General features: G+C 46.4%; 1 protein-coding gene across 3 annotated transcripts in view; it reads right to left on the reverse strand.

Moving 5' to 3' along the window:
- KLHL18 (kelch like family member 18) overlaps nucleotides 1–14,118 on the reverse strand; it is a 50,204-nt gene that overhangs the window by 21,533 nt on the left and 14,553 nt on the right. For 2 of the 3 annotated variants that reach the window (XM_088466420.1, XM_088466422.1), the window contains 3 exons: nucleotides 13,125–13,285; nucleotides 12,706–12,842; nucleotides 141–378 (listed from right to left, as the gene is read on the reverse strand). In XM_088466420.1, coding sequence (XP_088322546.1) covers nucleotides 141–378; nucleotides 12,706–12,842; nucleotides 13,125–13,285 — 536 coding nt within the window. The remainder of the gene's footprint in view (nucleotides 1–140; nucleotides 379–12,705; nucleotides 12,843–13,124; nucleotides 13,286–14,118) is intronic. The other variant, XM_088466421.1, reaches the window with a different exon arrangement.

Genomic DNA, 14,118 nt, shown 5'->3' on the forward strand with positions numbered 1-14,118 from the left:
AGAGCATTTCCGGGTAGCACAGTACTGGGGGGATATAATGCAGACCCTTCGCAGGCAGCACGTTACTGGGAGGATATAATGCAGAGCATTCTGGGGGGGGGGGGGGGGGGGGGGGCGGCGATTGGGCAGCAGGCACTTACCTTCGCTTGCTGTTCATACTTCCCACTTTGGTCCAAGTATCTGTCTCCGGGTTGTAGACTTCCACAGTGCTCAGCCGTGATTGGCCATCATAACCGCCAATCGCATACAGGAGTCCGTTGACGACGGCCACGCCCACCCTGCTGCGAGCGGTTGTCATAGGTTGGCATTTTTCCCAGCGGTTGGCGATTGGGTCGAAGACTTCCACCACGTTCAGCGAGTCACCTGCGTAGAAATGTGCTACTCATCTTAAACATTTAACAGTGATTCACTTTACATGTAGAAATGAACTGATAAACATGCACGCCTAATAACCCCAGGGCTGGTCCAGCATATCATAAAACCTTGTTGGAGATGGGGGAGGAGTCAGCATCTGTCCTATCAGATGACACATGCAATACTTCCCACTTACCACACCATGCTGGGGGATCTGCAAGCCAGCTGGCCATTTCATCACAGACCAGATTTACATACTTTGATGATGTCTAACAATCTATTGCACAACGCATTTACAGAGGGGGGATAATCCCAATTTACAAATATTTTTTTTTTTTTTTCAAAGAGCAACTCTGCAACCTAATCAGTCAGTCGAAAGCGCAAGTCTGCAACTGGGACTGCCTCCCCCTGGCTGAGAGGAGAATGACTGGAGGTGTGGCCTCACTGGGACTGCCTCCCCCTGGACTGTGACTGGAGGTGTGGATTCACTAGGACTGTCTCGCCCCCTGGACTGTGACTGGAGGCGTGGCCTCACTGGGACTGTCTCGCCCCCTGGACTGTGACTGGAGGCGTGGCCTCACTGGGACTGTCTCGCCCCCTGGACTGTGACTGGAGGCGTGGCATCACTGGGACTGTCTCGCCCCCTGGACTGTGACTGGAGGCGTGGCCTCACTGGGACTGTCTCGCCCCCTGGACTGTGACTGGAGGCGTGGCATCACTGGGACTGTCTCGCCCCCAGGACTGTGACTGGAGACGTGGTTTTACAGGGAGTACAAAAATTGCTTAAAATAACTACACACAGAAAGAAACATATTTGAAAGTGAACAACAGTATAGTGCAGCTAATAAGTACCCAAGTGACTCGGAGCATCAGATTTGAAGCAGAAACATTTTAATTTCATAACGTATAAATACATGCGCGGTCTCCTTCGGCAGCCATCATTACACCACGGTCAGAGGCCGCCATCGTTACGCCAGGGTCAGAGGCAGCCATCGTTACGCCAGAGTCAGAGGCAGCCATCGTTACGCCAGAGTCAGAGGCAGCCATCGTTACGCCAGAGTCAGAGGCAGCCATCGTTACCCCAGAGTCAGAGGCAGCCATCGTTACCCCAGAGTCAGAGGCAGCCATCGTTACCCCAGAGTCAGAGGCAGCCATCGTTACCCCAGAGTCAGAGGCAGCCATCGTTACCCCAGGGTCAGAGGCAGCCATCGTTACCCCAGGGTCAGAGGCAGCCATCGTTACCCCAGGGTCAGAGGCAGCCATCGTTACCCCAGGGTCACAGGCAGCCATCGTTACCCCAGGGTCACAGGCAGCCATCGTAACCCCAGGGTCACAGGCAGCCATCGTTACCCCAGGGTCACAGGCAGCCATCGTTACCCCAGGGTCACAGGCAGCCATCGTTACCCCAGGGTCACAGGCAGCCATCGTTACCCCAGGGTCACAGGCAGCCATCGTTACCCCAGGGTCACAGGCAGCCATCGTTACCCCAGGGTCAGAGGCAGCCATCGTTACCCCAGGGTCAGAGGCAGCCATCGTTACCCCAGGGTCAGAGGCAGCCATCGTTACCCCAGGGTCAGAGGCAGCCATCGTTACCCCAGGGTCAGAGGCAGCCATCGTTACCCCAGGGTCAGAGGCAGCCATCGTTACCCCAGGGTCAGAGGCAGCCATCGTTACCCCAGGGTCAGAGGCAGCCATCGTTACCCCAGAGTCAGAGGCAGCCATCGTTACCCCAGGGTCAGAGGCAGCCATCGTTACCCCAGGGTCAGAGGCAGCCATCGTTACCCCAGGGTCAGAGGCAGCCATCGTTACCCCAGGGTCAGAGGCAGCCATCGTTACCCCAGGGTCAGAGGCAGCCATCGTTACCCCAGGGTCAGAGGCAGCCATCGTTACCCCAGGGTCAGAGGCAGCCATCGTTACCCCAGGGTCAGAGGCAGCCATCGTTACCCCAGGGTCAGAGGCAGCCATCGTTACCCCAGGGTCAGAGGCAGCCATCGTTACCCCAGGGTCAGAGGCAGCCATCGTTACCCCAGGGTCAGAGGCAGCCATCATTACCCCAGGGTCAGAGGCAGCCATCGTTACCCCAGGGTCAGAGGCAGCCATCGTTACCCCAGGGTCAGAGGCAGCCATCGTTACCCCAGGGTCAGAGGCAGCCATCGTTACCCCAGGGTCAGAGGCAGCCATCGTTACCCCAGGGTCAGAGGCAGCCATCGTTACCCCAGGGTCAGAGGCAGCCATCGTTACCCCAGGGTCAGAGGCAGCCATCGTTACCCCAGGGTCAGAGGCAGCCATCGTTACCCCAGGGTCAGAGGCAGCCATCGTTACCCCAGGGTCAGAGGCAGCCATCGTTACCCCAGGGTCAGAGGCAGCCATCGTTACCCCAGGGTCAGAGGCAGCCATCGTTACCCCAGGGTCAGAGGCAGCCATCGTTACCCCAGGGTCAGAGGCAGCCATCGTTACCCCAGGGTCAGAGGCAGCCATCGTTACCCCAGGGTCAGAGGCAGCCATCGTTACCCCAGGGTCAGAGGCAGCCATCGTTACCCCAGGGTCAGAGGCAGCCATCGTTACCCCAGGGTCAGAGGCAGCCATCGTTACCCCAGGGTCAGAGGCAGCCATCGTTACCCCAGGGTCAGAGGCAGCCATCGTTACCCCAGGGTCAGAGGCAGCCATCGTTACCCCAGGGTCAGAGGCAGCCATCGTTACCCCAGGGTCAGAGGCAGCCATCGTTACCCCAGGGTCAGAGGCAGCCATCGTTACCCCAGGGTCAGAGGCAGCCATCGTTACCCCAGGGTCAGAGGCAGCCATCGTTACCCCAGGGTCAGAGGCAGCCATCGTTACCCCAGGGTCAGAGGCAGCCATCGTTACCCCAGGGTCAGAGGCAGCCATCGTTACCCCAGGGTCAGAGGCAGCCATCGTTACCCCAGGGTCAGAGGCAGCCATCGTTACCCCAGGGTCAGAGGCAGCCATCGTTACCCCAGGGTCAGAGGCAGCCATCGTTACCCCAGGGTCAGAGGCAGCCATCGTTACCCCAGGGTCAGAGGCAGCCATCGTTACCCCAGGGTCAGAGGCAGCCATCGTTACCCCAGGGTCAGAGGCAGCCATCGTTACCCCAGGGTCAGAGGCAGCCATCGTTACCCCAGGGTCAGAGGCAGCCATCGTTACCCCAGGGTCAGAGGCAGCCATCGTTACCCCAGGGTCAGAGGCAGCCATCGTTACCCCAGGGTCAGAGGCAGCCATCGTTACCCCAGGGTCAGAGGCAGCCATCGTTACCCCAGGGTCAGAGGCAGCCATCGTTACCCCAGGGTCAGAGGCAGCCATCGTTACCCCAGGGTCAGAGGCAGCCATCGTTACCCCAGGGTCAGAGGCAGCCATCGTTACCCCAGGGTCAGAGGCAGCCATCGTTACCCCAGGGTCAGAGGCAGCCATCGTTACCCCAGGGTCAGAGGCAGCCATCGTTACCCCAGGGTCAGAGGCAGCCATCGTTACCCCAGGGTCAGAGCTCTCCATGCAACTCAGACACCTCCAGGAGACGGGGTCTGAGACTTTTCAGCAGCCAATTCAGTCGCACTTTGAGACTACACGCCCACACCACACCCTAATGGTGCATACACAGGGTCAGATAATGGTGCATACACAGGGTCAGATAATGGTGCATACACAGGGTCAGATAATGGTGCATACACAGGGTCAGATAATGGTGCATACACAGGGTCAGATAATGGTGCATACACAGGGTCAGATAATGGTGCATACACAGGGTCAGATAATGGTGCATACACACGGTCAGATAATGGTGCATACACACGGTCAGATAATGGTGCATACACAGGGTCAGATTTATCCTTCAGATCTGAACGGTAACGATTTAAAAATCGTTCAGTCGTTCATATCTGACCGTGTGTATGCTCCATTACTGTACTTATGCTGTGACTGCACGCCCACTACCTACAATGTCACGTCATGGGGTGTGATGACTATAATCTCTTACAGTACAGAGACATCACTGTCACCATCATATAACGTATAATGATATATATATACACAGAGCTGCTGTGTGATGACTATAATCTCTTACAGTACAGAGACATCACTGTCCCCATCATATAACGTATAATGATATATATATACACCAGAGCTGCTGTGTGATGACTATAATCTCTTACAGTACAGACATCACTGTCACCATCATATAACGTACAATGATATATATACACCAGAGCTGCTGTGTGATGTCTATAATCTCTTACAGTACAGACATCACTGTCACCATCATATAACGTATAATTATATATATATATATACACCAGAGCTGCTGTGTGATGACTATAATCTTACAGTACAGAGACATTACTGTCACCATCATATAACATATAACGATATATTTATATACACAGAGCTGCTGTGTGATGACTATAATCTCTTACAGTACAGAGACATCACTGTCACCATCATATAACATATAATTATATATATACACAGAGCTGCTGTGTGATGACTATAATCTCTTACAGTACAGACATCACTGTCACCATCATATAACGTATAATGATATATATACACCAGAGCTGCTGTGTGATGACTATAATCTCTTACAGTACAGACATCACTGTCACCATCATATAACGTATAATTATATATATATACACCAGAGCTGCTGTGTGATGACTATAATCTTACAGTACAGAGACATTACTGTCACCATCATATAACATATAACGATATATTTATATACACAGAGCTGCTGTGTGATGACTATAATCTCTTACAGTACAGAGACATCACTGTCACCATCATATAACGTATAATGATATATATACACACAGAGCTGCTGTGTGATGTCTATAATCTCTTACAGTACAGACATCACTGTCACCATCATATAACGTATAATGATATATATACACCAGAGCTGCTGTGTGATTACTATAATCTCTTACAGTACAGAGACATCACTGTCACCATCATATAACATATAATGATATATATACACCAGAGCTGCTGTGTGATGACTATAATCTCTTACAGTACAGAGACATCACTGTCACCATCATATAACGTATAATGATATATATACACCAGAGCTGCTGTGTGATGTCTATAATCTCTTACAGTACAGACATCACTGTCACCATCATATAACGTATAATGATATATATACACCAGAGCTGCTGTGTGATGACTATAATCTCTTACAGTACAGAGACATCACTGTCACCATCATATAACGTATAATGATATATATACACCAGAGCTGCTGTGTGATGACTATAATCTCTTACAGTACAGAGACATCACTGTCACCATCATATAACATATAATGATATATATACACCAGAGCTGCTGTGTGATGACTATAATCTCTTACAGTACAGACATCACTGTCACCATCATATAACATATAATGATATATATACACCAGAGCTGCTGTGTGATGACTATAATCTCTTACAGTACAGAGACATCACTGTCACCATCATATAACGTATAATGATATATATACACCAGAGCTGCTGTGTGATGACTATAATCTCTTACAGTACAGAGACATCACTGTCCCCATCATATAACGTATAATGATATATATACACCAGAGCTGCTGTGTGATGACTATAATCTCTTACAGTACAGACATCACTGTCACCATCATATAATGTATAATGATATATATACACCAGAGCTGCTGTGTGATGTCTATAATCTCTTACAGTACAGAGACATCACTGTCCCCATCATATAACGTATAATGATATATATACACACCAGAGCTGCTGTGTGATGACTATAATCTCTTACAGCACAGACATCACTGTCACCATCATATAATGTATAACAATATATATACACCAGAGCTGCTGTGTGATGTCTATAATCTCTTACAGTACACACATCACTGTCACCATCATATAACGTATAATGATATATATACACCAGAGCTGCTGTGTGATGTCTATAATCTCTTACAGTACAGACATCACTGTCACCATCATATAACGTATAATGATATATATACACAGAGCTGCTGTGTGATGACTATAATCTCTTACAGTACAGACATCACCGTCACCATCATATAATGTATAATGATATATATACACACCAGAGCTGCTGTGTGATGACTATAATCTCTTACAGTACAGACATCACTGTCACCATCATATAACGTATAATGATATATATACACCAGAGCTGCTGTGTGATGACTGTAATCTCTTACAGTACAGAGACATCACATAACGTATAATGATATATATACACACCAGAGCTGCTGTGTGATGACTATAATCTCTTACAGTACAGACATCACTGTCACCATCATATAACGTATAATGATATATATACACAGAGCTGCTGTGTGATGACTATAATCTCTTACAGTACAGACATCACTGTCACCATCATGTAATGTATAATGATATATATACACACCAGAGCTGCTGTGTGATGACTATAATCTCTTACAGCACAGACATCACTGTCACCATCATATAATGTATAACAATATATATACACCAGACCTGCTGTGTGATGACTATAATCTCTTACAGCACAGACATCACTGTCACCATCATATAACGTATAATGATATATATACACCAGAGCTGCTGTGTGATGACTATAATCTCTTACAGTACAGAGACATCACTGTCACCATCATATAACGTATAATGATATATATACACCAGAGCTGCTGTGTGATGACTATAATCTCTTACAGTACAGAGACATCACTGTCACCATCATATAATGTATAATGATATATATACACCAGAGCTGCTGTGTGATGTCTATAATCTCTTACAGTACAGACATCACTGTCACCATCATATAACGTATAATGATATATATACACACCAGAGCTGCTGTGTGATGACTATAATCTCTTACAGTACAGAGACATCACTGTCACCATCATATAACGTATAATGATATATATACACCAGAGCTGCTGTGTGATGACTATAATCTCTTACAGTACAGACATCACTGTCACCATCATATAACGTACAATGATATATATACACAGAGCTGCTGTGTGATGACTATAATCTCTTACAGTACAGACATCACTGTCACCATCATATAACGTATAATGATATATATACACCAGAGCTGCTGTGTGATGACTATAATCTCTTACAGTACAGAGACATCACTGTCACCATCATATAATGTATAATGATATATATACACCAGAGCTGCTGTGTGATGTCTATAATCTCTTACAGTACAGACATCACTGTCACCATCATATAACGTATAATGATATATATACACACCAGAGCTGCTGTGTGATGACTATAATCTCTTACAGTACAGAGACATCACTGTCACCATCATATAACGTATAATGATATATATACACCAGAGCTGCTGTGTGATGACTATAATCTCTTACAGTACAGACATCACTGTCACCATCATATAACGTACAATGATATATATATACACAGAGCTGCTGTGTGATGACTATAATCTCTTACAGTACAGAGACATCACTGTCACCATCATATAATGTATAATGATATATATACACCAGAGCTGCTGTGTGATGACTATAATCTCTTGCAGTACAGACATCACTGTCACCATCATATAACGTATAATGATATATATACACCAGAGCTGCTGTGTGATGTCTATAATCTCTTACAGTACAGAGACATTACTGTCACCATCATATAACGTACAATGATATATATACACCAGAGCTGCTGTGTGATGACTATAATCTCTTACAGTACAGAGACATTACTGTCACCATCATATAACGTACAATGATATATATATATATATACACACCAGAGCTGCTGTGTGATGACTATAATCTCTTACAGTACAGACATCACTGTCACCATCATATAATGTATAATGATATATATACACCAGAGCTGCTGTATGATGACTATAATCTCTTACAGTACAGAGACATTACTGTCACCATCATATAACGTACAATGATATATATATATATATATACACACCAGAGCTGCTGTGTGATGACTATAATCTCTTACAGTACAGACATCACTGTCACCATCATATAACGTATGATATATATACACCAGAGCTGCTGTGTGATGACTATAATCTCTTACAGTACAGACATCACTGTCACCATCATATAACGTATAATGATATATATACACACCAGAGCTGCTGTGTGATGACTATAATCTCTTACAGTACAGAGACATCACTGTCACCATCATATAATGTATAATGATATATATACACCAGAGCTGCTGTGTGATGTCTATAATCTCTTACAGTACAGACATCACTGTCACCATCATATAACGTATAATGATATATATACACACCAGAGCTGCTGTGTGATGACTATAATCTCTTACAGTACAGAGACATCACTGTCACCATCATATAACGTATAATGATATATATACACCAGAGCTGCTGTGTGATGACTATAATCTCTTACAGTACAGAGACATCACTGTCACCATCATATAACGTATAATGATATATATACACCAGAGCTGCTGTGTGATGACTATAATCTCTTACAGTACAGAGACATCACTGTCCCCATCATATAACGTATAATGATATATATACACACCAGAGCTGCTGTGTGATGACTATAATCTCTTACAGTACAGAGACATCACTGTCACCATCATATAACGTATAATGATATATATACACCAGAGCTGCTGTGTGATGACTATAATCTCTTACAGTACAGAGACATCACTGTCACCATCATATAACGTATAATGATATATATACACCAGAGCTGCTGTGTGATGACTATAATCTCTTACAGTACAGAGACATCACTGTCACCATCATATAACGTATAATGATATATATACACCAGAGCTGCTGTGTGATGACTATAATCTCTTACAGTACAGAGACATCACTGTCACCATCATATAACGTATAATGATATATATACACCAGAGCTGCTGTGTGATGACTATAATCTCTTACAGTACAGAGACATCACTGTCACCATCATATAACGTATAATGATATATATACACCAGAGCTGCTGTGTGATGACTATAATCTCTTACAGCACAGACATCACTGTCACCATCATATAACGTATAATGATATATATACACCAGAGCTGCTGTGTGATGACTATAATCTCTTACAGTACAGAGACATCACTGTCACCATCATATAACGTATAATGATATATATACACCAGAGCTGCTGTGTGATGATTATAATCTCTTACAGTACAGAGACATCACTGTCACCATCATATAATGTATAATGATATATATACACCAGAGCTGCTGTGTGATGACTATAATCTCTTACAGTACAGACATCACTGTCACCATCATATAACGTATAATGATATATATACACACCAGAGCTGCTGTGTGATGACTATAATCTCTTACAGTACAGAGACATCACTGTCACCATCATATAATGTATAATGATATATATACACCAGAGCTGCTGTGTGATGTCTATAATCTCTTACAGTACAGACATCACTGTCACCATCATATAACGTATAATGATATATATACACACCAGAGCTGCTGTGTGATGACTATAATCTCTTACAGTACAGAGACATCACTGTCACCATCATATAACGTATAATGATATATATACACCAGAGCTGCTGTGTGATGACTATAATCTCTTACAGTACAGAGACATCACTGTCACCATCATATAACGTATAATGATATATATACACCAGAGCTGCTGTGTGATGACTATAATCTCTTACAGTACAGAGACATCACTGTCCCCATCATATAACGTATAATGATATATATACACACCAGAGCTGCTGTGTGATGACTATAATCTCTTACAGTACAGAGACATCACTGTCACCATCATATAACGTATAATGATATATATACACCAGAGCTGCTGTGTGATGACTATAATCTCTTACAGTACAGAGACATCACTGTCACCATCATATAACGTATAATGATATATATACACCAGAGCTGCTGTGTGATGACTATAATCTCTTACAGTACAGACATCACTGTCACCATCATATAACGTATAATGATATATATACACCAGAGCTGCTGTGTGATGACTATAATCTCTTACAGTACAGAGACATCACTGTCACCATCATATAACGTACAATGATATAAAAATACACCCACAGCTACCCACCTACCCCCATACAAAACACAGCCACTCACTTACCTCCATACACCCACCTACCTCCCATTTACCACCACTCACTTACCTCCATACACCCACCTACCCCCCATACACCCACAGCGACCCATTTACCCCATAGATACACAGAAAGTCACTTACCTCCATACACCCACTTACCCCCATACATACACAGCCAGCCACTTACCTCCATACACCCACTTACCCCATACATACACAGCCAGCCACTTACCTCCATACACCCACTTACCCCATACATACACAGCCAGCCACTTATCTCCATACACCCACTTACCCCATACATACACAGCCAGCCACTTATCTCCATACACCCACTTACCCCATACATACACAGCCAGCCACTTACCTCCATACACCCACTTACCCCATACATACACAGCCAGCCACTTACCTCCATACACCCACTTACCCCATACATACACAGCCAGCCACTTACCTCCGTACACCCACTTACCCCATACATACACAGCCAGCCACTTACCTCCATACACCCACTTACCCCATACACTCACTTACCCCATACACACGCAGCCACACACTTACCCCCATACACACACAGCCACACACTTACCTCCATACACCGCCACTCAGTTACCTCCATACACCCACTTACCCCCCATTTACCCACACTCACTTACCTCCATACACCCACCTACCCCCCATACACCCACAGCGACCCATTTACCCCCACCCACTTACCCCCATAGCTACACAGAAAGTCACTTACCTCCATACACCCACTTACCCCATACATACACAGCCAGTCACTTACCTCCATACACCCACTTACCCCCATACACACACAGCCACACACTTACCCCCATACACACACAGCCAGTCACTTTCCTCCATACACTCACTTACCCCCATATATACACAGCCAGCCACTTACCTCCATACACTCACTTACCCCCATATACACACAGCCACTCACTTACCCCCATACACACACACTTGCCTCCATACACCCACTTACCCCCATACACACACAGCCACACTTACCCCCATACACACACAGCCACACACTTACCCCCATACACACACAGCCACTCACTTACCTCCATACATACAGCCACACTTACCCCCATACAGACAGCTACACACTTACCCCCATACACAGAGCCACACACTTGCCCCCATACACACACAGCCACACACTTACCTCCATACACCCACTTACCCCCGTACACACACAGCCACTCACTTACCTCCATACACCCACCTACCCCCCATTTACCCACACTCACTTACCTCCATACACCCACCTACCCCCCATACACCCACAGCGACCCATTTACCCCCACCTACTTACCCCCATAGCTACACAGAAAGTCACTTACCTCCATACACCCACTTACCCCCATACATACACAGCCAGTCACTTACCTCCATACACCCACTTACCCCCATACATACACAGCCAGTCACTTACCTCCATACACCCACTTACCCCCATACACACACAGCCACTCAATTACCTCCATACACCCACTTACCCCATACACACACAGCCACACACTTAGCTCCATACACCCACTTACCCCCATACACACACAGCCACACACTTACCCCCATACACACACAGCCAGTTACTTTCCTCCATACACTCACTTACCCCCATATATACACAGCCAGCCACTTACCTCCATACACTCACTTACCCCCATATACACACAGCCACTCACTTACCCCCATACACACACACTTGCCTCCATACACCCACTTACCCCCATACACACACAGCCACACACTTACCCCCATACACACACAGCCACACACTTACCCCCATACACACACAGCCACTCACTTACCTCCATACACCCACTTACCCCCACACACACACAGCCACACACTTACCCCCATACACACACAGCCACTCACTTACCTCCATACACCCACTTACCCCCACACACACACAGCCACACACTTACCCCCATACACACACAGCCACTCACTTACCTCCATACACACACAGCCACACACTTACCCCCATACACACACTTACCCCCATACACACACAGCCACTCACTTACCTCCATACACCCACTTACCCCCATACACACAGCCACACACGAAAATACAATATGACGGAAGTGAAAAGCTGCCACTGACCAGTAAGGAAACATCGCCACACTGCTCAGGTAACAGAACGTCAGAGAGGTGACCAGGAATACAAGGTACCTGCTGAGTTCAGGCCTCCCACAGCATAGATCAGGCCGGCTATAGACGTGCAGCATCGAGGGCGAGTTTTAAACGCCATAAGGTGCGGTCTACGCTCCGGCATCAGGTGATAGTCCTTTGCTTCATCTACAAGGTCCCTGTAACACACACAGTAGGACGTCAGATGGCGGAATTACCTCAGAAACCAGACACTACAGTTACAGGAAAAATGTCATATCACCTGTATACAATCCAAGCTGCCATTTTACCTCGCTCCTCAGTGATGCCAAGCCTGGCTAGGGTATTGTATAAAATGGCTGCCGGCAGTGAGTGTGGGAATATTCAGTGCGATAGTAAAATGTGTTGCTTTAATGAGCATTCCAGGCAGTTCTGGACTATGAATATACAAATCCCTTCATCTTCAACAGAGAGTAACGTACCGGCATTTATGACAGCAGCGCACCAGGTCGTCCTGCTGGACGCGGTCTGTGAGGAACTGAGGGCGGCAGAGGGGCAGGCGGATCTTAGTCAGCAGCTCAGGCAGGAAGAGCTCGCGCTGCTCCCGGTCATATCGCACCCAGGCCAGGGCAGCTTCAAACACCTGTCCACAGGGGAGAGAGCCTGTAAATGTCCTGGGAGTTATCACTGGGAGTCCATCATCTTCTTCAACACGTTATGCTGCATACGTGTGCAACATTGTAACACGCAGAACATTTATCAGATATAGGAGAGACTTTAACTGGGGTCACGGAATATCTAAACTATTGTTCATATGTGTATACTGTGTCTCACAGTGAGTGGTGAAGTTTATAACCTGTAGCCAATCAGATCATTATGGTTACCTACAGCAGCCCAGAGTATTTCAGGAGATGAGTGATGTGTCAGTGAGGACAGGGCTGCATGTGACAGGGGCAGTGACATGATGTGAGGAGGGGAATGGAGGCAGCAGGAAGCCACAGGCTGAGAGGTATATAGTGGAAGGAGCAGGGTCTCCCAGCAGCACAGAGTATATCAGGAGATGAGTGATGTGTTAGTGAGGACAGGGCTGCATGTGACAGGGGCAGTGACATGATGTGAGGAGGGGAATGGAGGCAGCAGGAAGCTACAGACAGAGTTATATAGTGGGAGGAGCAGGGTCTCCCAGCAGCACAGAGTATATCAGGAGATGAGTGATGTGTTAGTGAGGACAGGGCTGCATGTGACAGGGGCAGTGACATGATGTGAGGAGGGGAATGGAGGCAGCAGGAAGTCACAGAGTTATATAGTGAGAGGAGCAGGGTCCCCAGCAGCACAGAGTATATCAGGAGATGAGTGATGTGTCAGTGAGGACAGGGCTGCATCATCAGGGGCAGTGACATGATGTGAGGAGGGGAATGGAGGCAGCAGGAAGTCACAGACAGAGTTATATAGTGGGAGGAGCAGGTCCCCAGCAGC

The sequence above is a fragment of the Taudactylus pleione genome, unplaced genomic scaffold (genome assembly GCF_031769625.1).
Source record: "Taudactylus pleione unplaced genomic scaffold, aTauple2 ptg003125l, whole genome shotgun sequence".
Classification (NCBI taxonomy): Eukaryota; Metazoa; Chordata; class Amphibia; order Anura; family Myobatrachidae; genus Taudactylus; species Taudactylus pleione.